The following is a 23,920-nucleotide window of genomic DNA, read 5'->3' as shown; positions in this document are numbered from 1 at the left end:
CTCTGGGTTACTAAAAAGTAAAGTTAATTTATTAGTCACAAGTAAGGCTTACATTAACACTGCAATGAAGTTACCGTGAAATTCCCCGAGTTGCCGCAGTCTGGCACCTGTTCGGGTCAATGCACCTAATCAGCACGTCTTTCAGACTGTGGGAGGAAACTGGAGCACCCGGAGGAAACCCACGCAGACACGGGGAGAACATGCAAACTCCACACACAGACCCGAGGCTGGAATCGAACCTGGGTCCCTGACGCTGTGAAGCAGCAGTGCTAACCACTGTGACACCAGTTCAGGGACATCATCACTACGCCACTGCCTCCATCTATTACTCCATCACGGGGTTTGATTCCCGGCTTGGGTCAGTGTGTGTGGAATCCTCCCACAGACTTGATTACTTGTTAAGACTTGCATTCCAACCATTATCTTGTAATTGAGCCTGTGTCTCTATATGCCCCGTTTGTGAACCCAACTCTCCACTCACCCAAAGGAAGGAGCAGCGCTCTGAAAGCTCGTGCTACCAAATAAACCTGTTGGACTTTAACCTGGTGTTGTGAGACTTCTTACTGTGCTTCCCATAGTCTGAAAGACGTAGTTAGGTGCACTGGCCGTGCTAAATTCTCCCTGTGTACCCGAATAAGCGCCAGAGTGTGGCGACTAGGGGATTTTCACAGTAACTTCATTGCAGTGTTAATGTAAGCCTACTTGTGACACTAATAAATAAACTTTAAAAAGGCTCACCAAATGTCAGCATGTTAATAAACTGAGTATCTAACATTGTCACTTCAATTCCCAACGTCACTCCAATGCTGGGGACATTAGCTTCTTTCAGTGCCCAAATAAAAACTTGAATTTTAATCTCACATCTTTCACCCTCTGTTCTATGTCATTCTCACTGAACATTCAGCTCAAACATTTGAGTGACAGAAACAGAACTGCTTTGTTCACTATTTCCCTTACGCGAGTCAACAGAATCACCCATCGCATCGACATAACTTGCACTTGTGTGAAGGGATGACAGTTATGGATGACCCCCAACGCCTACGACTCAACTTAAGATGCAGATTTAGACGGCTCCAAGGTACGGGTCTAGTCTTTGCAACTGAAACATCTCCCGAGGAAAGCAGGGTATTTTTAAATCATTTCAATGACTCAGATTTCTCCACAACTTGAAACCAACTTATTTATAAATTGCCAATGCATCAAATATTTATTCGGGTGACTGGAACACGCCAAGATAGTTTTTTCCCCCTCATTTGGTCAAAACTATTGTTTTGCAGCCTGGACGTGACAGATACATTCAAGATAACGAAACAGGAGTAGATGCAACCACTGTTGACTTGAATTCAGAACTAGGACTGGGCTTTTTTGGCCATACCCAATTTGATTTACCAGCACCACCGCCATAGTGTGTGTGACAAGTAGGCTTACATTAACACTGCAATGAAGTTACTGTGAAAATCCCCTAGTCGCCACACTCCGGCGCTTATTCGGGTACACTGAGGGAGAATTTAGCATGGCCAATGCACCTCACCAGCACGACTTTCGGACGGCGGGAGGAAACCCACGCAGACACGGGAAGAACGTGCAGACTCCACGCAGACAGTGAGTCAAGCCGGGAATCGAACCTGGGTCCGTGGCGCTGTGAGGCAGCAGTGCTTAACCACTGTGCCATCCATAGTGAGATGCTCGATTATTTGAAGCGCCTGCCACTGTCCCATTCGAAGGATTTGACTCACTTGGAGACTGTTCACCTCAGCTGTTTCCCCTTCCACTCAAAGTGCCTGCCTGTGCAGTGTCAACCTACAGCTCAAAGCAGTTACACCCTGACCAGCCCAACCCAAAGAAACATTGAAGGTGCAAACTGCTTTTCTCACTTGAGTGTAATTTTGAAGGGATTGTCACCAGATATTACTGCCACACCCATCTTTATTGACACAGAGGAGGGAGAACCACCTCAGATTTTTGTAACAACAACAACATGCATTTATACATCACACTTTATCGCAGCAAAACGCTCCAAGGCGCGATTTGCGAATGCTTTCAAACATCCAAGATGGCGCTGGAGTGTAGCGACTTCTCGCGAGCTGTCCCCTCTGATTTTATCTTTTACTCTTGATTTTTGCTTTTAAAACCATACTCCAACTCTTTTAAACTCTATTCCAATCTCTTACACTATATTCTGCATCCTCTCCTTTCCTTATCCCCCATGTATTCTACGAATGGTGTATTTTGTCTGTATAGCGCGCAAGAAACAATACTTTTCACTGCATCCCAATACACATGACAATAATAAGTCGAATCAAACAATTTGACCAGACAGCCAACCAATTAAGGAGATCAAGGCCTTGGCCTCAGCGGCAGGCAGGTTTTAAGGGGCATCTTAAATGAGAAAAAAAGTCAGAATACCAGAGTTCAGGGCCTAGTTTGCTGAAGGCATGACCACCAATGGTGATGGAGGTCAGGGATACACGAGAGGACAGAGCTTCAGTGCAGCGTTCCATGTTGGAGGACAGATTGTGCTCTCAAACCTCTGAGGTTACAGGTGTACAAGATGGCTGTTTGAGAGAATCTACCCCAAACAGCTGAATTAATGACCAGCGTGCAGTACCACATGGGAGTGGCATATGGTTGGCAATGACGTGCGTGTGGTGGACCTCAGTTGTGCCTTTGTCCTATATGGACCACCGTTGTGTGTGTTTGTCATACCTGGACACATCCCCTTCCAGTTTGGTTCCTCCCCTCAGCACCTAGTATAAAGGTGGCTGTCTCCTCCCCCTTGTTCAGTCCAGGTCGGTTAATTGTTGGGATCTGCTCCTGATTCTGTTGTGAATAAAAGCCTACACTTATATTGGCATATCGGTAGTCTTTCGCCTTATTGATAGTGCATCAATTTTATTCACAACAGTTACTAGTATGGAGCAGTTTCTAAAACCCGACAAGTTAGCTTTAGACCCTCAAGAGGTTGGAGCCTCTGATAAATTTGATCATTGGTTGGACTGCTTCGAAGCATTCGTCGACACCGCTACGGCCATCGACACCGACGCTGCTAAACTCCACGTGCTCCGCGCCCGGGTAAGCGAAACTGTCTATGGAATCTTCCGGGACGCTGCTACTTACGCGGACGCTATCGAACTCCTAAAAGGGCAGTTCCGAAAGAGCCCTAACGTGGTTTACGCCAGACACCTCCTAACTACCCGCAAACAGCAGCCAGGAGAATCGTGCGCCCAATTTCTGCGCGCCCTGCGAGTCCTCGCCCGAGCATGCGACTGTAAGGCTGTTTCAGCAGCTCAGAACACGGAGGATCTGATCCGCGACGCCTACGTTGCGGGCATTGAGTCTACATACATCCAGCAGCGTCTGCTGGAACAAGATGACCTAGACCTCCGGAAAACGGCCACGATGGCTGAAACGTTAGAAGCAGCCTCCCATAATCTCGGGTCTTACCTTGGATCCCGTTCCACCGACGGCTCCACTGCGACGGCTGCTCCAGCAGGGCCCAAATGTTACTTTTGTGGCCTCCCTAAGCACCCTCGGCGTCACTGCCCGGCAAAGGACGCGATTTGCTCCGGATGCGGTAAGCTAGGCCACTTTGTCAAAGTCTGCAGAGCAAAGCCGCTTCTGAAGACTCGTGGAGCCATGTGTGCTCCGAGGGCGCGGCCATCTTTGATGCAGGCGGCGGCTGCGCGCGAATCGCCATCTTGGATGCGGTCACCGGAAGTGCGGGAATCGCCATCTTTGATGCGGTCACCGGAAGTGCGGGAGTCGCCATCTTTGAGACTGGCATCAAGGCAAGCTGAGCAGGAAGCTTCATCCGTGACGTCATCAGACGGCGACGAAGATGGATTCTTCTTTAATTCAACAGTGGCATCGATTTGCCTGGACCAGTCGCAGCCACATCAACTCTCCAAGTCCATAATGGAGATCAAGGTAAATGGTTATGCAGAAAACTGCCTGTTTGACTGTGGGAGCACGGAAAGTTTTATACACCCTCGCACAGTGCGTCAATATGCCCTTCCCGTGCGACCCTGGAGCCAGACCATCTCCATGGCCTCGAATTCTCACTCAGTGGAGGTCCTCGGGTGCTGCTTGGTGACGCTGACGGTACAGGGCACAGTCTACGAGCGTTTTCGGCTCCTCGTGCTGCCGCGACTCTGCGCAGCTGTACTGCTGGGGTTAGATTTCCTCAGCCATCATAGAAGCGTCATCCTGCAGTACGATGGCCCTTATCCCCCGCTCTCCGTCTGCAAGGCGCCGTCACGGCAGCGCCCCTCGCGCACCACCTGCAGTCTCTCGACCCTCAAGATCACCCCCCCCCCGTTATTTGATAACCTCACCCCGGATTGTAGGCCTATAGCCACCAAGAGTAGGCGCTATAGTGCGGATGACCGGGCCTTCATTCGGTCCGAGGTACAACGTTTGCTCCAGGAAGGGATTATCCAGGCCAGCACCAGCCCCTGGAGGGCGCAAGTGGTCGTAGTTAAATCGGGGGAGAAACACCGCATGGTGATTGACTACAGCCAGACCATAAACAGGTATACCCAACTAGATGCATATCCTCTTCCCCGTATCGCGGACATAGTCAACCACATCGCGCACTATAGGGTTTTTTCAACGATCGATTTGAAATCGGCTTACCACCAGCTCCCTATCCGCTCGGAGGATCGCCCATACACTGCCTTTGAGGCGGATGGCCGCCTCTACCAGTTCCTCCGAGTCCCCTTTGGTGTCACCAATGGGGTCTCAGTCTTCCAACGGGCCATGGATCAAATGGTGGACCAGCACGGACTACGGGCCACTTTCCCGTATCTGGATAACGTCACCATCTGCGGCCATGACCTGCAGGACCATGATGCCAACCTACAAAAATTCCTTCGTACGGCCACTCTCCTGAACCTCACATACAATGAGGCGAAGTGTGTTTTCCGGACACGCCGCCTCGCCATCCTTGGGTACGTGATAGAAAATGGTGTCCTTGGCCCCGACCCAGCCCGTATGCGTCCCCTTATGCAGCTTCCCCTCCCTACTACCCTCAAAGCACTGAGGAGATGCCTGGGCTTCTTCTCCTATTATGCCCAGTGGGTTCCCCGTTACGCAGATAAAGCCCGTCCGCTCCTAAAATCGACCTCTTTTCCCCTGGCGGAGGAGGCCTGTCGGGCCTTCGATGACATCAAAGCGGACATCGCGAAGGCCGCGATGCACGCTGTGGACGAATCCATCCCATTCCAAGTGGAAAGTGATGCGTCTGACTTTGCCCTAGCTGCCACCCTTAACCAGAGGGGCCGTCCGGTGGCCTTCTTTTCCCGGACCTTACAAGGCCCTGAGATTCGACACTCCTCGGTCGAGAAGGAGGCCCAGGCCATCGTGGAAGCCGTCCGGCACTGGCGCCATTATCTCGCGGGCCAACGATTCACCTTAATTACGGACCAGCGGTCAGTTGCCTTCCTGTTTAACACCAGGCAAAAGGGCAAGATTAAGAATGACAAGATCTTGCGGTGGAGGATTGAGCTCTCCACCTACAGATATGACATCATGTACCGGCCTGGGAAGCTCAATGAGCCCCCAGACGCCCTGTCCCGTGGATCATGTGCCAGTGCCCAACTAGACCAGCTACAGTCCCTCCATAACGACCTCTGTCACCCGGGTGTCACCAGATTTTTCCATTTTGTCAAGTCCCGTAACCTGCCCTTCTCCCTTGAGGAAGTCCGGACGATTACCAGGCAATGCAGGGTCTGCGCTGAGTGCAAACCGCAGTTCTACCGGCCAGGTAGGGCGCACCTTGTAAAGGCCACTCGCGCGTTCGAGCGCCTTAGCGTTGATTTTAAAGGCCCCCTCCCCTCCTCTAACCGCAATGTTTATTTCCTGAATATCATTGACGAATACTCACGTTTCCCTTTTGCCTTCCCCTGCTCGGACATGACCACGGCTACAGTGATTCGGACCCTGAACAAGCTCTTCACCCTGTTCGGCTTCCCAGCCTATATTCATAGCGACCGTGGGTCCTCTTTCATGAGTGATGAGCTGAGGCAGTACCTGCTCGCCAAAGGCGTTGCCTCCAGCCGTACCACTAGCTATAACCCCAGGGGCAATGGTCAAGTAGAGCGGGAGAACGCAACCGTCTGGAAGGCCGTTCTATTAGCGTTACGGTCTAGGGGCCTTCCAGTCAGCCGTTGGCAAGACGTCCTTCCGGACGCATTACATTCCATTAGGTCACTCTTGTGCACAGCGACCAATACGACCCCTCACGAGCGGATGTTTTCATTTCCCAGGAAGTCCTCCTCGGGTACTTCGCTCCCGGATTGGCTGATGTCCCCGGGACCCGTCCTGCTTCGGAAGCATGTCCGGACCCATAAGGCAGATCCCTTGGTCGAGAAGGTCCAACTGCTCCATGCTAATCCCCAATATGCTTATGTAGCGTACCCTGATGGGCGGGAGGACACGGTTTCTGTCCGTGACTTGGCACCCGCGGGTGCCCCGGAGGTCACCACGTCCTTCCGCCCCACGGTCCCTGGTGTCGTCCATTCGGAGACTGCTACGCCTCTTCCTCCCTCAGTCCCTGTCCCCAATGTAGTGTGCCCAGAGCCTGTTGCAGCCCCCCACCCCCCAGCTCCGGTTCCCACCGTTCCCCACACGCCACCAGGGCCACAGCCCATTCCTCTCGCCCCTATGTACAGCTCGCTTGAGTCGCCGGAGCCGTCGCCACGCATTACCCGACGACTGGACGGGACGACGGATCGGTCCGCTTCACACCACCCAGCGCCTTCTCTCGACGCTCACTGTACGGAGCCTGGGCCGACATCGCTCCCTGCTCGGACGACTCTGCGACCTGCACTACGACGATCGAGACGACGGATCAAGCCACCGGTTCGTCTGGACTTGTGATATTGTTTCCGCTTCACCCCCGTGTTGTTTTTTTAAAAGGAAGGGGTGAATGTGGTGGACCTCAGTTGTGCCTTTGTCCTATATGGACCACCGTTGTGTGTGTTTGTCATACCTGGACACATCCCCTTCCAGTTTGGTTCCTCCCCTCAGCACCTAGTATAAAGGTGGCTGTCTCCTCCCCCTTGTTCAGTCCAGGTCGGTTAATTGTTGGGATCTGCTCCTGATTCTGTTGTGAATAAAAGCCTACACTTATATTGGCATATCGGTAGTCTTTCGCCTTATTGATAGTGCATCAGTGCGCATTTTGGTTGGAACCATGCCAGCGGGAGAGATCATTGTGGAGGTTGACTGTTTGGTGAGTCAACAGAGCTCAATGTAATTGCAATATTTGCCTGACAACACCCTTGGGAAAGGCCTCGAATTAGACTTTCCACCTGTTCCCTTTATTCCACAGATAGACGATCTTGTGGGATGGGGTGTAGATTATACAAAATGCAAAAACAAAGTCAAATTCCCAATTAAATGGCAACTAGTTAAAAAACGTTCAGATTGGGAGATTTGTTGTATTCAGAGATTTTATTGCTCCTACTCCTGGTCCCTTTAGTTCATGTTACAGAAGCAGAAGTGGGAGTGTGCAGGAACTACAGGGGTGGCCAACACCGCCAGGAGCTCAACCTCTCCTACTGTTGCTCAACACCCATACGCCACTAAAATAACCTGTTCTGCAGGGAGACCCAATTTCCAGCGGTTCCTAGACATGTCGAGGCAATGTGATTGTCATGTTTACACACATGGAATTAAAACACAGCACACGGCAAGCCGAATTCTATGTTGAAGCATCAGTACCACACAATGCCTATTTGCATAATTGAAACTCCTCAAAATTTGAATCTCATTTAACGGAACACATTGTATTCATTTTAAAATGACTAATTGACTACAGAATCATAGAATCTACAATGTAGACAGAGGCCATTTGGCCCATTGAGCACTGTAATGGAGCATGCCTAGTCCAAATATGCGCGGTTTAGGTTGATTGGCCGTGATAAATTGCCCCTTAATGTCAGGAAGATTAGGAGGCCCATCGAGCCTGCACAGAGAACAATCCCATCCAGGTCCTGGCCTATCCCCGTAACCCCACATATTTACCCTCCTAATCCCCCTCACATTAAGGGGCAATTTATCATGGCCAATCAACCTAAACCGCACATCTTTGGACTAGGCAGTGCTCCCAAAATTTGTTCTGCTGTGACCCCCATTTTAACGCTTCACATTTGGCATGACCCCCCCCCACCCATGGTGAAAACTGCGGGGACGGGAGAAGAGTTGAGTTGGTTGAGGGTTAAAACAGCTGGAATACAGGCACAGAAGAACTAAAAAACTTGGCAGGTTTTGCTGGTGTCAATGCTTCAGCCTGAGAGATTATTGGACTGGGCCAAGGACACGGGTTCGATTCCCAGCTTGGGTCACTGTCTGTGTGGAGTTTGCACGTTCTCCCCGTGTCTGCATGGGTTTCCTCCGGGTGCTCCGGTTTCCTCCCACAATCCGAAAGATGTGCTGGTTAGGTGCATTGGCCGTGCTAAATTCTTCCTCAGTGTACCCGAACAGGCGCCAGAGTGTGGCGACTAGGGGATTTTCACAGTAATTTCATTGCAGTGTTAATGTAAGCCTACTTGTGACACTAATAAATAAACTTCAAAAAAAACTTTGCAGGTTTTACTGGTGTCAATGCTTAGGCCTCAGAGATTACTGGACTGGGCCATGAGGCCTTGCAGCCAATCCCGGATGTCAAATCTCAGTCTCCACCTCCTTAACCAGCATAGCTGCCTTGGAGGTCGCTTGGGCTCCACTAGGGGTCATGACCCACAGTTTGGGTCTCCTTGTTTTAACACTCGTTATTACAGTAAACTGATTACTTCGCTGAAGTAACAAGTCAATAGCATCACGTGTCGCATCTTCATAAAACGGCCCCTTGGAAATCTCACCCAGCTTAGTGTGCGATCGAGGTGAAAAACCATCACCCATTTAGAACACGTTAGCAAGGAGGGAGTGCAGCGACGTGTGAGATCGGTGCAAATGGTGTCAAAGGTGAAAGAGAATCTAATCTATTCAAAACGGCTGTCTAAGGACCAGCATCAAGGTTACAAATAACTCATGGTTGGAATTGGTGCAGTGAGGGGAATTGGAAGGAGCTTCATCATGGACACGTACCCTGTCAGAATGGGCGCCAATCAAGTTTAGCAGACTCACGATGTTGGTTGTAAGTCTATCTAAAAAGACTTGAAGCCAAGGGGCTAGAAACAATGTAGAACCCCTGGGATGTATGCCTGACAAGGAATGTATTGTGTTGAGTATTGAAACTGCATTGAGGCACCTGAAAGAGTGGACTGTGCTGTACAGAGGAAAGATGAATTCCATTGCGCCGTAATCTTTAATTTAAAATGTTTTGCTTTCAGGCTGTATGCCTCACGTGGAATACATACTGTAAATAATCAGATCGCCAAGATGCAGCTTAATGAAGACTCGGACACACGAACTGGTTCCTTCTCAGAGGTTACCAAACTATTGGTCATGACTCCTGGTGGAGTTGGGATAGAGCAACTGGGATTTGCCATTGTATGGAGGCACCTTAGATGCCGTATGGAGACAAATTGAATTTTATTGTACTTTGTAATTTTAAAATCAAAACGTTTTGAAGTGGATTATAAATGAAATACATGTTTGGGGGAAAATGTCCTTGTCCACCACGCATGGGACCCCAGGAACCAGAAGAAAAATACATGGAATTAAATCGTCCCTCTCGATTAGCTCCTCCTAAACACTTATTCCTGAGCAAGAGTGTGAACAGATGACCATTTAACTCAAAAATGTGCCACAATGATATGCACAAGAACAAGACTACTCTCTTAGCTTCTTGTGGAAATCCTGGCCTCCATACGGAAATTGAATTTCTCATGCTTTACAGGTCAGTTTACAGCAACATAACACCCAACATTGTGACCTTGCCTGACATTTCAGCCTCCAGTTCTTGCACGTATCCCTCAGTTTTCCAATTCTGGTCATTGGCGTACACTTCCTTCCACCCCCATCTATATCCCACCAGCACTTCAGCCCCCCTTGGCTGTACACAGATTGCACTAAACCACTCTCCCTCTTGCCTCACCACGAAAACGTTTTTCCAGGCCTTGCTTTTAGGACTCCTAAACCCACCGTTTAGGACACCGAAACGCACCGCCTCGTGGCTGCCAATTCCTCTTGGCACATCAGGAAGGTCCAACTGCGTTGAAGTGCCATCCACAAATGGAAATTTGGCAACGTGTGAGAACCATGGGTGCAAAGGCAGGCCTTGCCAAATAGATGGCAAGACTACACCACAGGATCAAAACAGCGCTTCATTTTGGGGATGAAGAAAGTTGAGTAATAGACAGCTCAAAGTACAAGAGCTGTCTGAAAGGAGATATTAAAAGTATACATCATCCTTTCTGCTATGATGTTTCTTCCCAGTTGCATTATCTATCAAGCTTGCTGACATCAAATACCCAGTCCTATTTGACAAACTGGCACAGCAAATCCAAAGAGAGGAGAGGGATTTCTCACTGCAAATAACCTGACAACAGTCAATCCTCCCATTAATACATAACAATGACTAGACTTCACAAGACACTACATTGTAAAGTACAGACATCACCAGTTTATGGAGAGGCCCCAGTTAAATGCAAGCCTTTATTTCTCTGACCTCTTCTTCTTTTGACCCATGAGCTCATTAAAACTCGCATTTAAAATTGTCCTTAACTTTTCTCTCAGATCGTCTCAAAATTGAAAACCGAAAAAATCTCAAAATAGCAATCTATCCATCATACTCAACCGCAGCTCCAACACCGACCCTTATTGTATTGAGGCAAACGCGACTCATCCCTTATTCGACTCCGATGTGAAAGGAGCTCTGGTCTGACCACTCGAGTGGAGGTACCGGTGGGTATCAACTCTCTTTCCCCGGATGAAAAGCACCAACGCTTTAGGTCACCGGGCCAATAAAGCCTCAGAAACCTCAAAATCCGATCTTGCAAGCAAAATAAAAATGAATGGCACCCTTAGAATTGGTGCAAGAAACTACAAAGAGTCGTGAATGAAACCCTATCCATCACATAAACCAGCCTCCCATCCATTGACTCTGTCTACACTTCCCGCTGCCTCAGAAAAGCAGCCAGCATAATTAAGGACTCCACGCACCCCGGACATTCTCTCTTCTACTTTCTTCCGTCGGGAAAAAGGTGCAAAAGTCCGAGGTCACGTACCAATCAACTCAGGAACATCATCTTCCCTGCTGCCGTCAGACTTTTGAATGGACGGCACTAAGCTGATTTTTCTCTACACCTTAGCTATGACCGTAACACGACATTCTGTACTCTCTCGTTTCCTTCTCTATGAACGGTATGTTTTGTCTGTATAGTGCGCAAGAAACAATACTTTTCACTGTATACCAATATATGTGACAATAATAAATCAAATCAAAAAGGTCATTGCACCAAAAAATAAGCCATTGGATACTGAAGCTGAAGATTTACTCAGCTGACCTCAAGACCTGCAACGTGTGAAAAAGACTGGAGATATACTGTCAGGGCACGTTCATTTATATGAGTATACTGATGTATATCATTCATATGAATACACCTGACCGTAACATCCCTCCATGCGCAGAGTGAGACTGGGGGAAGTACTTCACACATCAACCAGGAATAAAACTAGGGGGGTACAATCTATTTATAAATGCTCACTCACCAAGGTCAAGTTGAGGGGGATTTCTTTTCTCGCAATGGGTCATCAGACTTTGGAATTCCCTTCCCCAGAGAGCAGAGGATTATGGAGTAGATTCAAAGCGGAGTAGGACAGATTTTTGGTTGACAGGAGTGTCAAGAGTTATGGGGGAGGTGGGAGGCCGGCAGGAAAATGGAATCGAGGGCACAGTCAGATCAGATCTTATTGAATGGCAAGGCAGGCTCGATGGGCTACTCCTATTTCTTACAATTTCATAATCAGACTGCATTCACCCTACTGCACACAGCCCTGTTTATCTTTCAGAAGACCTTAATGTTAAAATATCAGAGCTCATAGAACCCCTACAGTGCAGGAGGCCATTTGACCCATCAAGTCTGCACCAATAGAGCACCTTTATCTAGGCCCTATCCCTGTAATTCCACGTACTTACCCAGTTAATCCCCCTAACCTACACATCTTGGGACACTAAGGGACAATTTAGCATGGCCAATCCACCTAACCTACACATCTTGGGACACTAAGGGGCAATCTAGCATGGCCAATCCACCTAACCTACACATCTTGGGGCACTAAGGGACAATTTAGCATGGTCTATTAATCATTGAGTTGTCTGTTTAAGTTTATTATTTCTCATTTTTAAAAAAAGTTATGAATTTAATCCTCAAGAGTTCAAGTACAACCCTTCGGATACATAAGCACAACCCTTAATCATAGTTCATGTCGATTTGACAGAAAACATTTGGGGAAAATGCTAAAAACCAAAGATCAGCTGAGCAAGGCTTGACTATATGATGGATGCGACATTGGGATCATTACCCTGGAGGTTTTGTCTTCCATTACTCATATTCGCAACCTTTTCCAGCAAGCATTCCCCCACCACCCCGCTAAAGAGCAAAGGGCTGGCTCTTCAGAGACCCTCAACATACTGTGTTTAAGTTAGGCTGCAGTCTTCGAGAAACAAACTGTCAGAATCAATCAACCCTGTGCCACATTTGATTTCCCCAATATATTCCGCTCACACGCAAGCTCAATTTCAATTTCATAGGAAGGAGATTATTGATATGCAAGACTCGTACCGTCAACAGAAATCCCTAACACAATGATTCTCGAATGTTCCTCAAGGCTAGCAGCTTCCCAGGCAGTATTTTATAAAATCAAGGACAGTTTAGATGGATCTGCTGATTGTGGGTTGACAAAGTCCGGTGGGAGGAAGGTGGTGTGAAACATGAGCTGTCATGGCCAGAATGGTCTCTTCCTGTGTTGTACATTCTGAGTAATTCTATTGTAACCATTGCCTTCCAAGCAATGTTGCACTTTGAACAAACTGCTCCATTCTCTCTGTCAATACTGTTTCAGTAAAGAGTCAGAAGAGTAACAATAACGTACAAAGAGTCTCCCTCTTGTGAATTCCTGGCAACTTTATGCTTCTCATTTTTTAAAAAAAAAGAAAATCTCAAACTGGCCTGTTGGCTATTTTAAAATCTGGTAACCAGTCTCCACCTTTCAACCGTGACTATCAGGACCAAGGGGAACTAGTTAAACAGGTCTTGTGTCCCTCCCAACATTATTCCTTTAACCACCACAAGTCTTTGCGAGTAGGAAACTTCAGCTCTCACCCAAAGAGGCAAATGAGGCCTCTCACCAAAGGACAGCAACTGCCACAATGGGTGGTCACAGATATGATGGGCCAAATGGCCTCTTCTTGTACAATAAACTTCTAGTGTGCTCTACAGCCCTCAATATTGGAGTGTCGGCTCAACTCCTGGATTGAACTCTTGCCATCAGTCTAATAAAGCTTCTCTGTCCCTTTGTCAGGGACTCTATAACCTTCAGCAGCAAAGGCAAAATTATTTTCTGAAAGTATTAGATGGTCACCCTTTAGGCGGAAGTTGTGGGGTGTTGAGGGTTCTGCTGGGAAGGTATGAATATCTACAACAAATTCATCACACAGAGTTTGGAAATCATTGATGTACATGGTAATGTCCGAGACGTCTCCAAATGCAGACTCCATTGAATTTGTGTGGCTCTGACCCACATAAAAAGTTCTCTCTTTTTTTTAAACAATATTCGATCATGGGATGTGGGCCTCACCAGCTAGGCAGGCCTTTATCGTCCATCCCTAGTTGCCCTTGAGGAGCCAGTGGTGAGCTGCCTTGTCGAACCTCTGCAGTCCATGTGATGTACATCCGGTTCAGAAGAAAGTTCCAGGATTTTCACCCAGCGACGGTGAAGTAACGACGATGCAGTTCCCAGTCAGGATGGAGTGTGGCTTCAGCAGGAACTTGGTGCTCCCACGCATCTGCTGCCCTTGTCCTTCTAGATGGTAGAGGTCTTGGCTTTGGAAAGCGCTGTCGCGGGACCTTTCATCCAACCACGCAGCCTCTGCCTGGAAGAGATGAGCTGACAACACTTCTTCAGAGGTGCTCTTCAATCCTCCTATCCCGAATGGAAGCCGATTTCTTCATGCTGCAACTTTTGCCACTTGTCGATTATACAATTGTAATCAAGTCAGAAAGCAGACAGCATTAGACAACATCCTTAAAACGATGGGGAGAGAACACTCCAATGAAAGGTCATGGGCCTGAAACATTAACTCTGTACAGATAGCGCCCAGCATGCCAATTTATCTCCATCAGACTTCATCCAGAACCACCACCTCCTTCAAATCTCATGCCAAAAGATGGTGTTGGTGACCATGGACTTGCACCGGATTGGCCCATGATGATGCTTGGCAAAGTACCCGCAGTGGTTTGTCATTGCCTTCTGCAATGTTGCTGACCAGGAAGCTCCCACTCATACCACCTGCCTGCCTTCAGACATACTGGAAAGATTTATAGGCTGATAATCAATCAGTACGATCCAGAATCCTGTCCCACCAAAAACAAAATCCTTGAATGGAGGCCAAGGAAGATAGATGGGACTGGATGGCTTAGCACCCTCGCATTTCAATAAATTCTAACTTATTTCCCCAAGCATTGTGAAGTAGGACATGTTCCTTCAAGGGACAGACTGTACTATGCAAATCAGCATCCATTCCACAATAGGTGACATATAAATGGGACCCAGGGTGACACCGTAGGTCACACTCGTTTCTACAGACTCATAGAACTCAACGTCGCATCCCATCCATGGCAGAAAGCATTTATTTCTTTTATCCAGTAACTCTGTAAACAGATCATTTTCAGTCTATAATCTACCACAATCTCTAAAGTACCTCAAACAGCTGCTCCCTCCATCCTCTCTCAGGACATACAAAACCGTGTTCATTATCCCTATAAATATTTCAAACAACATCATTACGTGTTTGTAATGCTGCCTCATGATTGTGTAGGACAGGCAAACTTTCATTTCCCAATGCCTTATTAATATTTAAGTGAATGTGTATTAGTTCACGTATTACTCCCCACCCCTACACAATGTCAATATCTTGAAAGACACCCCTACCGCAAAGGAACCAAAGCACGGTAGTCCATCCAAGTAGCGCTCTATGAAAACCTCAGGCTAATCACTGCATTGTATACTTTCTTCTGATGTAGCACGATGGTGAGTAAACACAAACATAATCTGATTGCTTGGTTAAATGTCTAAGAATGTTTGTTTTCTCTTTGATAAAGTCAAATTCACAGGCAGCATGCTCAGTATTTAAACCTGCAGACGGCATAAAGCACCCTCCACACTGCCCTGTCTTGGCTCATAAAGTGCTGCAAGTGGCAGAAGACATGTACAAATTGTTAAGCTCTTTAAGGAATGGGTTTCCCAAGCACTGGCAATAACCATCCTGAAATATGGGCGTTTACTATTCCTTAGCATGGAGGTTATAGGAAAGATCATTTACCAGGATATAGAACATAGAACAGTACAGCACAGTACAGGCCCTTCGGCCCTCGATGTTGTGCCGAGCTTTGTCCGAAACCAAGATCAAGCTATCCCACTCCCTATCATTCTGGTGTGCTCCATGTGCCTATCCAATAACCGCTTGAAAGTTCCTAAAGTGTCCGACTCCACTATCACAGCAGGCAGTCCATTCCACACCCCAACCATTCTCTGAGGAAAGAACCTACCTCGGACATCCCTCCTATATCTCCCACCATGAACCTTATAGTTATGCCCCCTAGTAACAGCTACATCCACCCGAGGAAATAGTCTCTGAACGTCCACTCTATCTATCCCCCTCATCATCTTATAAACCTCTATTAAGTCGCCTCTCATCCTCCTCCGCTCCAGAGAGAAAAGCCCCAGCTCCCTCAATCTTTCCTCATAAGGCCTACCCTCCAAACCAGGCAGCATCCTGGTAAATCTCCTCTGCGCTCTCTCCAATGCTTCCACATCCTTCTTATAGTGAGGTGACCAGAACTGCACACAATATTCCAAATGTGGTCTCACCGAGGTCCTGTACAGTTGCAGCATAACCCCACGGCTCTTAAACTCAAACCCCCTTGTTAATAAACGCTAACACACTATAGGCCTTCTTCACTATGACATTGGAGAATGGTGGGGGCAACAATGTGAAGCAGTCAGCTCCTAATTAATATCTAAACTGCACAAGAGATCTAAAGTTGTCATCTAACATGTGATGTGACCTGGACCGGCGCAGGTCGGAAAGCAATGACACACCACACTAACTATAACTCATTCACAACTTTGCTCAGGAATCCTTGGGCTGGATTTAAAATATCTCCACCTGCTACTCATCATAAATACACTCCAAACTTTGCGCCTGCAGTTGTGACATTTTGATTCTACCCACAGGAGAGGAAAAAAACATGCAAATGTCAGCCCCTCCCCGAGGTGCTGTGCTGGGCTCCAGTTTCTCAAGCAGGGGCAGCTTCTGGTATGTAACCTGGCAATGTAGTTTCACAGCCGAGTGCACCAAGAAGGTGCACTTCCACTAGGTGAGAGAGATCAGGAACCCTCGGACGATTTGCCCTCACCACTCACACTGGAGACCAGTTAACTCAAAAGGCCAAAATCAAACCCTGCATCCTTCTGATCAATGGATAAACACTGGGCAACTGGTCCAACCATTGCCTAAAACGTTACAAGAGGTTACCCCCCCCTCCACACCTTAGCCCCCTTACACCATCCTCAACCAAAGATGAAGGCAGATCGGCAGTTCATCCTTTCTGCTGAGGCTAGCAGAGCAGGGGTGCGGGGAGGGCTGAACGCTGTCAAACAACAATTGAATCTGGGGATTTACCTTTAAAGAGCATGAACCCACACCATTCTAAAACTAGCTTGCCAAGTGTCAGCCTCGTCATGTGGGGAAAGCCCACATTTGCACTCTGTACCATCAGGTCACTAAACATCAGTGTTTCACTAACGAACACAAGACTGGGCTGTTGCAGCATGTAAAGTCCTGCTGAAGCCTGCACTCTGCACAGACACACACACACACACACTATGCTAGTTCACAGCATCCACTTGAGGCAAGGACTGCACACTAGCATTGGCTCATATGTTACAACCAGCATGGGGAGAGGGTCCTCGGCACGGTGACGGTTGCTGTCAAATTCCTAGCCGTAAATTCTGCTGCCAAGTAATGCCAATGCCATTTCCTCCAATACTTCTCGCAACAGAACAGCTGTGTCTTTCGAGCCAAATGTTAAATAGCCCTGCAGCAACTCCCCAGTCTCCTGCCTGCTTAATGTATCTCTCTCTAGCTCTCAGCCCAGGGACATGCACTCAATTCCCACCACCCAGTGTTCAGGCATGAAAAACTTTTAATCCCCAAAGCACCCAAGGCTAGTAATGTCCTGGGACAGCTTGGCAGAGTCCAGGTGCTTCCTGGTGGAAAGGTCAGCTACGAGGACCCACTCAGAGGGGGAACCGTTGCTTTTGGGAAGGGAACTGAGCTGAGACCCACAGAATCGGTCGCCTTACTGCTTGCGCCCCTCCCCCCCGTGCAGCCTGTCTTACAGAACAAAGGCCCCAGGGCAGTGAGTAAACCCCTCCTTTTCTGCCTCGGGGGGGGGGGGGGGGGGGGGTGCAGTTTCTCCCTCCCTGACACAGAGACACCCAGGGAGGGGGAGCTGGGGAGGATTTGACACACCCCTCCTAAGGATGGCTGGACAGGCTGGGGGGGGAGGGGAGAGACACACACAAGAGAGCACCCCAGGGTTGGAGGTGGGTGGGGGTGACAAGAGGGCGCCTCAGGGTTGGGGGGGGGGGGTGGGGGTGACAAGAGGGCGCCCCAGGATTGGGGGCGGGGTGGGGGTGACAAGAGGTTGCCCCAGAGTTGGGGGTGGGGTGGGGGTGACAAGAGGGCACCCCAGAGTTGGGGGTGGGGTTAACAAGAGGGCACCCCAGAGTTGGGGGTGGGGTGGGGGTGACAAGAGGGCACCCCAGGGTTGGGTGACAAGAGGGTGCCCCAGAGTTGGGGGTGGGGTGGGGGTGACAAGAGGGCACCCCAGGGTTGGGGTGACAAGAGGGCACCCCAGGGTTGGGGTGACAAGAGGGCACCCCAGGGTTGGGGTGACAAGAGGGCACCCCAGGGTTGGGTTACAAGAGGGCACCCCAGGGTTGGGGCGACAAGAGGGCACCCCAGGGTTGGGGCGACAAGAGGGCACCCCAGGGTTGGGGCGACAAGAGGGCACCCCAGGGTTGGGGCGACAAGAGGGCACCCCAGGGTTGGGGCGACAAGAGGGCACCCCAGGGTTGGGGCGACAAGAGGGCACCCCAGGGTTGGGGCGACAAGAGGGCACCCCAGGGTTGGGGCGACAAGAGGGCACCCCAGGGTTGGGGCGACAAGAGGGCACCCCAGGGTTGGGGCGACAAGAGGGCACCCCAGGGTGGGGGTGGGTGAGGGCGACAAGAGGGCACCCCAGGGTTGGGGGTGGGTGGGGCGACAAGAGGGCACCCCAGGGTTGGGGGTGGGTGGGGGCGACAAGAGGGCACCCCAGGGTTGGGGGTGGGTGGGGGCGACAAGAGGGCACCCCAGGGTTGGGGGTGGGTGGGGGCGACAAGAGGGCACCCCAGGGTTGGGGGTGGGTGGGGGCGACAAGAGGGCACCCCAGGGTTGGGGGTGGGTGGGGGCGACAAGAGGGCACCCCAGGGGTGGGGGCGACAAGAGGGCACCCCAGGGGTGGGGGCGACAAGAGGGCACCCCAGGGGTGGGGGCGACAAGAGGGCACCCCAGGGGTGGGGGCGACAAGAGGGCACCCCAGGGGTGGGGGCGACAAGAGGGCACCCCAGGGGTGGGAGCGACAAGAGGGCCCCCCAGGGTTGGGGGCGACAAGAGGGCACCCCAGGGTTGGGGGCGACAAGAGGGCACCCCAGGGTTGGGGGCGACAAGAGGGCACCCCAGGGTTGGGGGCGACAAGAGGGCACCCCAGGGTTGGGGGTGGGGCAGAGGGTATCCCAAAGCTGTAAGTGGGTGGGGACTGGGGTCACCCAGGGGTGGGGTCACCCCAATCCAGGAAGCAGCCTCCTGCCCGCCCACCTCTCCCTCCCTCTCACTCACCGTCCGCTGCTGCTGCCGCTGTCCGCTGATGGCCAGCCCGCTGACGGCCGCCGTCCGGCTGCTGCTGCCGAGGGCGGCGGAGAGCAGCGCCCTTGCCGCAGTCGCCATCGCCCCAGAGAGAGAGAGAGAATAGAGCCGACCAGCGCCCGGGGTCCGAGTCCCTCTCGCTCCGCAGCGGCGGCGGTGGGGAGGGGGGGGCGGGGCCGGGGTGGGGGCGGGGCTTGGGAAGGGGGCGGGGACGGGAGCCCTGACAATCACATCCCGGCCTGACCAATCACAGCGCGGCGCCCTTCCCGGGGGCGGGACCGCCGCCTGTCACTCAGCCGCTCCGCCCATCAGCAGCGGGAGCGCCCCTTTGATACAGGCGGGGCGGGAATGGGCATGGCCCCGACCCGCCAATCAGCAGCGAGGCAACGCTGATTGGTCCAAGATTGGCTACATTGAGCCAATCAGATCTCCCCCTTCGACAGAAGGCGGCTGGCTGGGAGCTGCAGGTTGATTCACTATTTCCTGGTGGAATCTGGGATCAGCTCCTCCAGCCAACCCCACATTCAAGCACTAACCCCAACCCCACATTCAAGCACTAACCCCAACCCCACATTCAAGCACTAACCCCAACCCCACATTCAAGCACTAACCCCAACCCCACATTCAAGCACTAACCCCAACCCCACATTCAAGCACTAACCCCAACCCCACATTCAAGCACTAACCCCAACCCCACATTCAAGCACTAACCCCAACCCCACATTCAAGCACTAACCCCAACCCCACATTCAAGCACTAACCCCAACCCCACATTCAAGCACTAACCCCAACACCAGAAACAGCAGCACTGCAGGTAATCCCTCTCCTCTTGCTCAATACATGTATTCGTTCTCTTTAATAAATAAGCCAAGTAAACTGCAAACAGCTTTGGTGGCTTTGACAAAGGGTTGCCTGGACTCGCAACATCAGCTCTTTTCTCTCCTTGCAGATGCTGCGATTTTCCAGCATTCTCTCTTTTGGTTTCAGATTCCAGCAGTAATTTGCTTTTATTTAAACTGCAAACAGACCGCTTTCAAAATAAATCAACGCCAAGTGTGTACCAATATCAATAACTAGGGGCAGATAGCGAAGGTGCTGGAGTTTGGAAACTGCTGTATATTTCTGCTCTCTTTTTTTAAAGAGCATTTGTAAGGTGTTGGGAGTTTGGAGCTGCTGGATTCATACTGTCTGCTGCCCGTTCTGAGCTCATTTGTAAGAACTTGTGTTCATCTCAACAATTCTCTCCCCCAACCCCCGATGATTCCTTTCTCTTTCAATACATTTTTTTGTTCTCAAACTGCAAACAGACTGTTTTCAAAATAAATCAACGCCAATTGTGTACCAATATCAATAACTAGGGGCAGATAGCGAAGGTGTTGGGAGTTTGGGACTGCTGGATACTCAGTTCCTGCTGCCCTTAGCTCATTTGTAAGAACTTGTGTTCATCTCAACAATTCTCTCCCCCCAATCCCCCGATAATTGCTTTCCTCTATTCAAATAGATGCTTTTTTGTTCTCAAATAAGCCAAATAAAGTGCTAACAGACAGACGGCTTTCAAAATAAATCAACGCCAAATAGGGGTAGATAGCGAAGGTTTTGGGAGTTAGGGTGTGCTATATATTCACAATTCCTGCTGCCCTTTCTTAGCTCATTTGTAAGAATTTCTATCTGTTTCATCTCACCAAATCTCTCCTCCCCAACCAAAAGTTGTATTCCTTGTTGGGGTACATTCTATGGACGTCAATCGCATTCTGCAGTTGTTCGCCTCAAATGTGATAGTTGTTGGACCATTTGTTAAAAAATTGGCTCATAAATAGTGACTGCACTTCAGAAGTAATTAATCAGCTGAAAAGCACTCAAGGATATGGTCAAACGCTTGTTGTAATTACAGAGAGGAAATGCTGACCAAGGGTCTTCCACCTGAAATGTTAACTGACCTGTTCTCGCTGCAGAGATTAACTGCTGTTTAATTTTCTTGCAGTTTGGTTGTTTTTAACTTTCGGATTTCCGGCAGCTGTAATGTTTCTCAACATAAAGCCTCGTGTTTACCAACATATGTCCACGTTATTCAGTGTCCCCCCACCCACACACAAAATCAGAAAACCTAGTTCTTTAAATGTCTTGGAATTTCTGAAATTCCAGGGGATTTCCCTTCATCAAAAAATATTACATTTCCCTCTCTTGAACAATGTACATTTCTCCTGCTGCCTCCCATCTCACCATTTCATGTTGTGTATCTCTACAAGGATATCTTAGTTTAAGAAAAACTTTACAACTCTTTCCCCCAACTCTATTACAGTTAAACATCCTTTAATAAAGCTCCAACATTGTTCCGAACCAATAATTTGACAAGTTAATCTGTAATCTCTCCCCAACACGAGTATCATAGAATCATTAGCGAAAGTAAATGAATTGAGGAAAGAACAACGAGCAGCAATTTTCCAATGCACAACAGCACTTGGATAATTCAGAAAATAAACACGAGAAGTTCTTTTTTAAACAACTGTTGGGAAATACTCAGCAAGTCTGGTAGCATCTGTGGAGAAAGGAAGGAACAGAGTCAATAATTCAGGCTTGGGAACTGGGAGATGTTTGAGGTTCTATTCTTGACCTTGCAACAGGGACTCGTTTTCAGCAGTGCGTAAAGAAGGCTGCCTGTTTACTCCGCTTGCCCGCTGCTTCCTGGTATCAGTGCGCCTGGAGGGGCGGGGTTTGCGTCCGGCGCTGCGTGATGACGCAGTTGGCGGGGCGTCGCGTTCGGACGCGGTGTTGGTTGGAGGGACGCTGAGGGGGGGCAGAGCCGGGAGACCGCGGCGGCCGAGAGGGGAACCGCGGGGCTGCTGCTGCTGCTGCTCGACACACGGTAAGGGAAGGCGGCCTGCGGCTGGGAACCGATCCCCCTCTCTCTCACTCCGGACACGGGGTTGGTCTCGGAATTGGGACCGCGGAACCCAGATCTCCAGTGGGAACGGCGGCTGTCAATCAGAGGGGGCGGGGACTCAAGGGGCAGGGCGGGGCGTTCGCCTCTAGGGGTGGGGCCTCGGGGGCGGGGCGCTCGTCTCTAGGGGCGGGGCCTCTAGGGGGCGGGGCGCTCGCCTCTAGGGGTGGGGCCTCGGGGGCGGGGCGCTCGTCTCTAGGGGCGGGGCCTCTAGGGGGCGGGGCGCTCGTCTCTAGGGGCGGGGACTCAAGGGGCGGGGCCTCTAGGGGGCGGGGTGCTCATCTCTGGGGGGGGTGCTCATCTCTGGGGGGGGCGCTCGTCTGTAGGGGGCGGGGTGCTCGTCTGTAGGGGGCGGGGTGCTCGTCTGTAGGGGGCGGGGTGCTCGTCTGTAGGGGGCGGGGTGCTCGTCTGTAGGGGGCGGGGCGCTCGTCTGTAGGGGCGGGGCGCTCGTCTGTAGGGGCCGGGGTGCTCGTCTATAGGGGCGGGGCGTTTGTCTGTAGGGGGTGGAGTGCCTGTCCAGGGGGTGGGGCTCTGCCTCCAGGGACAGGGTAACAATCACTCAGACACATTGGGGGGACTCACTCGGGTGGGGTGATGGTCACTCAGACCGAAGGAGCAGGGCAACTAACTGCCCTGGGGTGCGGAAACTGTCGGTCAGTGCGGGGAGCGGGGCAACTCAATCAGAGCGTGGGGGACAAGGTGATGGTCGATCAGAGTGTCGCCCCCTCCCTCCCTCCCCACCTGATCATTAGAACTTAACCAATTTAAGATAATCTGTTTTGATCGTAACGAGATTCGTTTATGCTTGTTAGGAGTGTCAAATATTTATATGCAAGGACCCATGTTCTGCAAACAAAAGCAACATGTTCAAGCCATGTGCTTCTGTTCTATTAGCCAGAAGCTTGGCAGCGTTTAGTTCCCTGTTGCTCTCTCTAAGGTAAAAGTGTTTGCCAATCAGAGGCAACTTGCTAACAGCAGTGATCATTTGAAATTTGGCATTCTTGGGTTTGTCCTGACAAAAACCCTCATCAACGTGTCTCACTTTCCAGCAAATTTCAAGTGTTGACTGTTTGTTGCTGGAAATCAGGAATACGAAACAAAACGTGCTGGAAATAATCAACAGGTCGGTCGTCATCCATGGAGTGAGACAGTGTTAAAAGTTCAGTTCAATTACCTTTCTTTGGAACTTTTAAAGGATTTGTAAATCACGGAGATTTGGTGCAAACTTTGCAAGGTTGATAAATTTTAAAGAGAGTTAGAATGACAAGGAGCGCATTCTTCAAATGTAAAGAGTCGTTCAGCAAAGTATTCTTCAAAGTATTCTCAAGACTGATTTGGAGTAAATAAAAATAAAAAATGCAGGAAATACTCAACAACTGGCAGCATCCAGCAGAAGCTTTTTTCTCGCTGCAGATGCTGCCAGACCTGCTGAGTATTACCAGCATTTTCTTTCTTTTATTTTGGATGCCCATCATCCGCAGTATTTTGCTTCTGCGGTTTGAAGTGTCTTGTTCTCCCTGGAAAGACAGAGGCTGAGGGGCGACCTGATAGAAATTTATAAAATTATGAGCGGTATTGATCGGGTGAACAGTTGGAAGCTTTTTCCCAGGGCAGAAATGACAATTACAAGGGGGCACAAGTTCATGGTAAATGGGGGAAAGGTTCAGTGGAGATGTGTGGGGAAGTTTGTTTACACAGAGGGTGGTGGAGGCCTGGAATGTGCTGCCAAGTGAGGTGGTTGAGGCAGATACGTTAGCGACATTTAAGACTTATCTGGATAGACAGATGAACAGACGGGGAATAGAGGGATACAAGCAGTTGGTCTAGATAGGACAATGTGA

The 23,920-nt window shown here is 50.0% G+C and overlaps 2 protein-coding genes across 7 annotated transcripts in view; one reads left to right on the top strand and one right to left on the bottom strand.

The window, feature by feature from the left end:
• Nucleotides 1-19,295, bottom strand: part of mcu (mitochondrial calcium uniporter) — a 174,778-nt gene extending 155,483 nt beyond the window's left edge. Inside the window, exon 1 of the mRNA XM_078199494.1 lies at nt 19,115-19,295. Within this exon, the coding sequence (XP_078055620.1) occupies nt 19,115-19,222 (108 nt within the window). The 5' untranslated portion in view covers nt 19,223-19,295. The remainder of the gene's footprint in view (nt 1-19,114) is intronic.
• A 2,579-nt stretch (nt 19,296-21,874) lies between these two features.
• micu1 (mitochondrial calcium uptake 1) overlaps nt 21,875-23,920 on the top strand; it is a 126,577-nt gene continuing 124,531 nt past the window's right edge. For 3 of the 6 annotated variants that reach the window (XM_078199464.1, XM_078199470.1, XM_078199467.1), the window contains exon 1: nt 21,878-22,004. The gene's annotated coding sequence lies outside the window, so the exon portion shown is untranslated. Of the gene's footprint in view, nt 22,005-23,920 lie in introns of all 6 variants that reach the window. The other 3 variants (XM_078199469.1, XM_078199465.1, XM_078199468.1) reach the window with 2 other exon arrangements.

This window comes from Mustelus asterias, chromosome 28 (assembly GCF_964213995.1).
Source record: "Mustelus asterias chromosome 28, sMusAst1.hap1.1, whole genome shotgun sequence".
Classification (NCBI taxonomy): Eukaryota; Metazoa; Chordata; class Chondrichthyes; order Carcharhiniformes; family Triakidae; genus Mustelus; species Mustelus asterias.
This window is presented reverse-complemented; position numbering and strand designations above follow the sequence as displayed.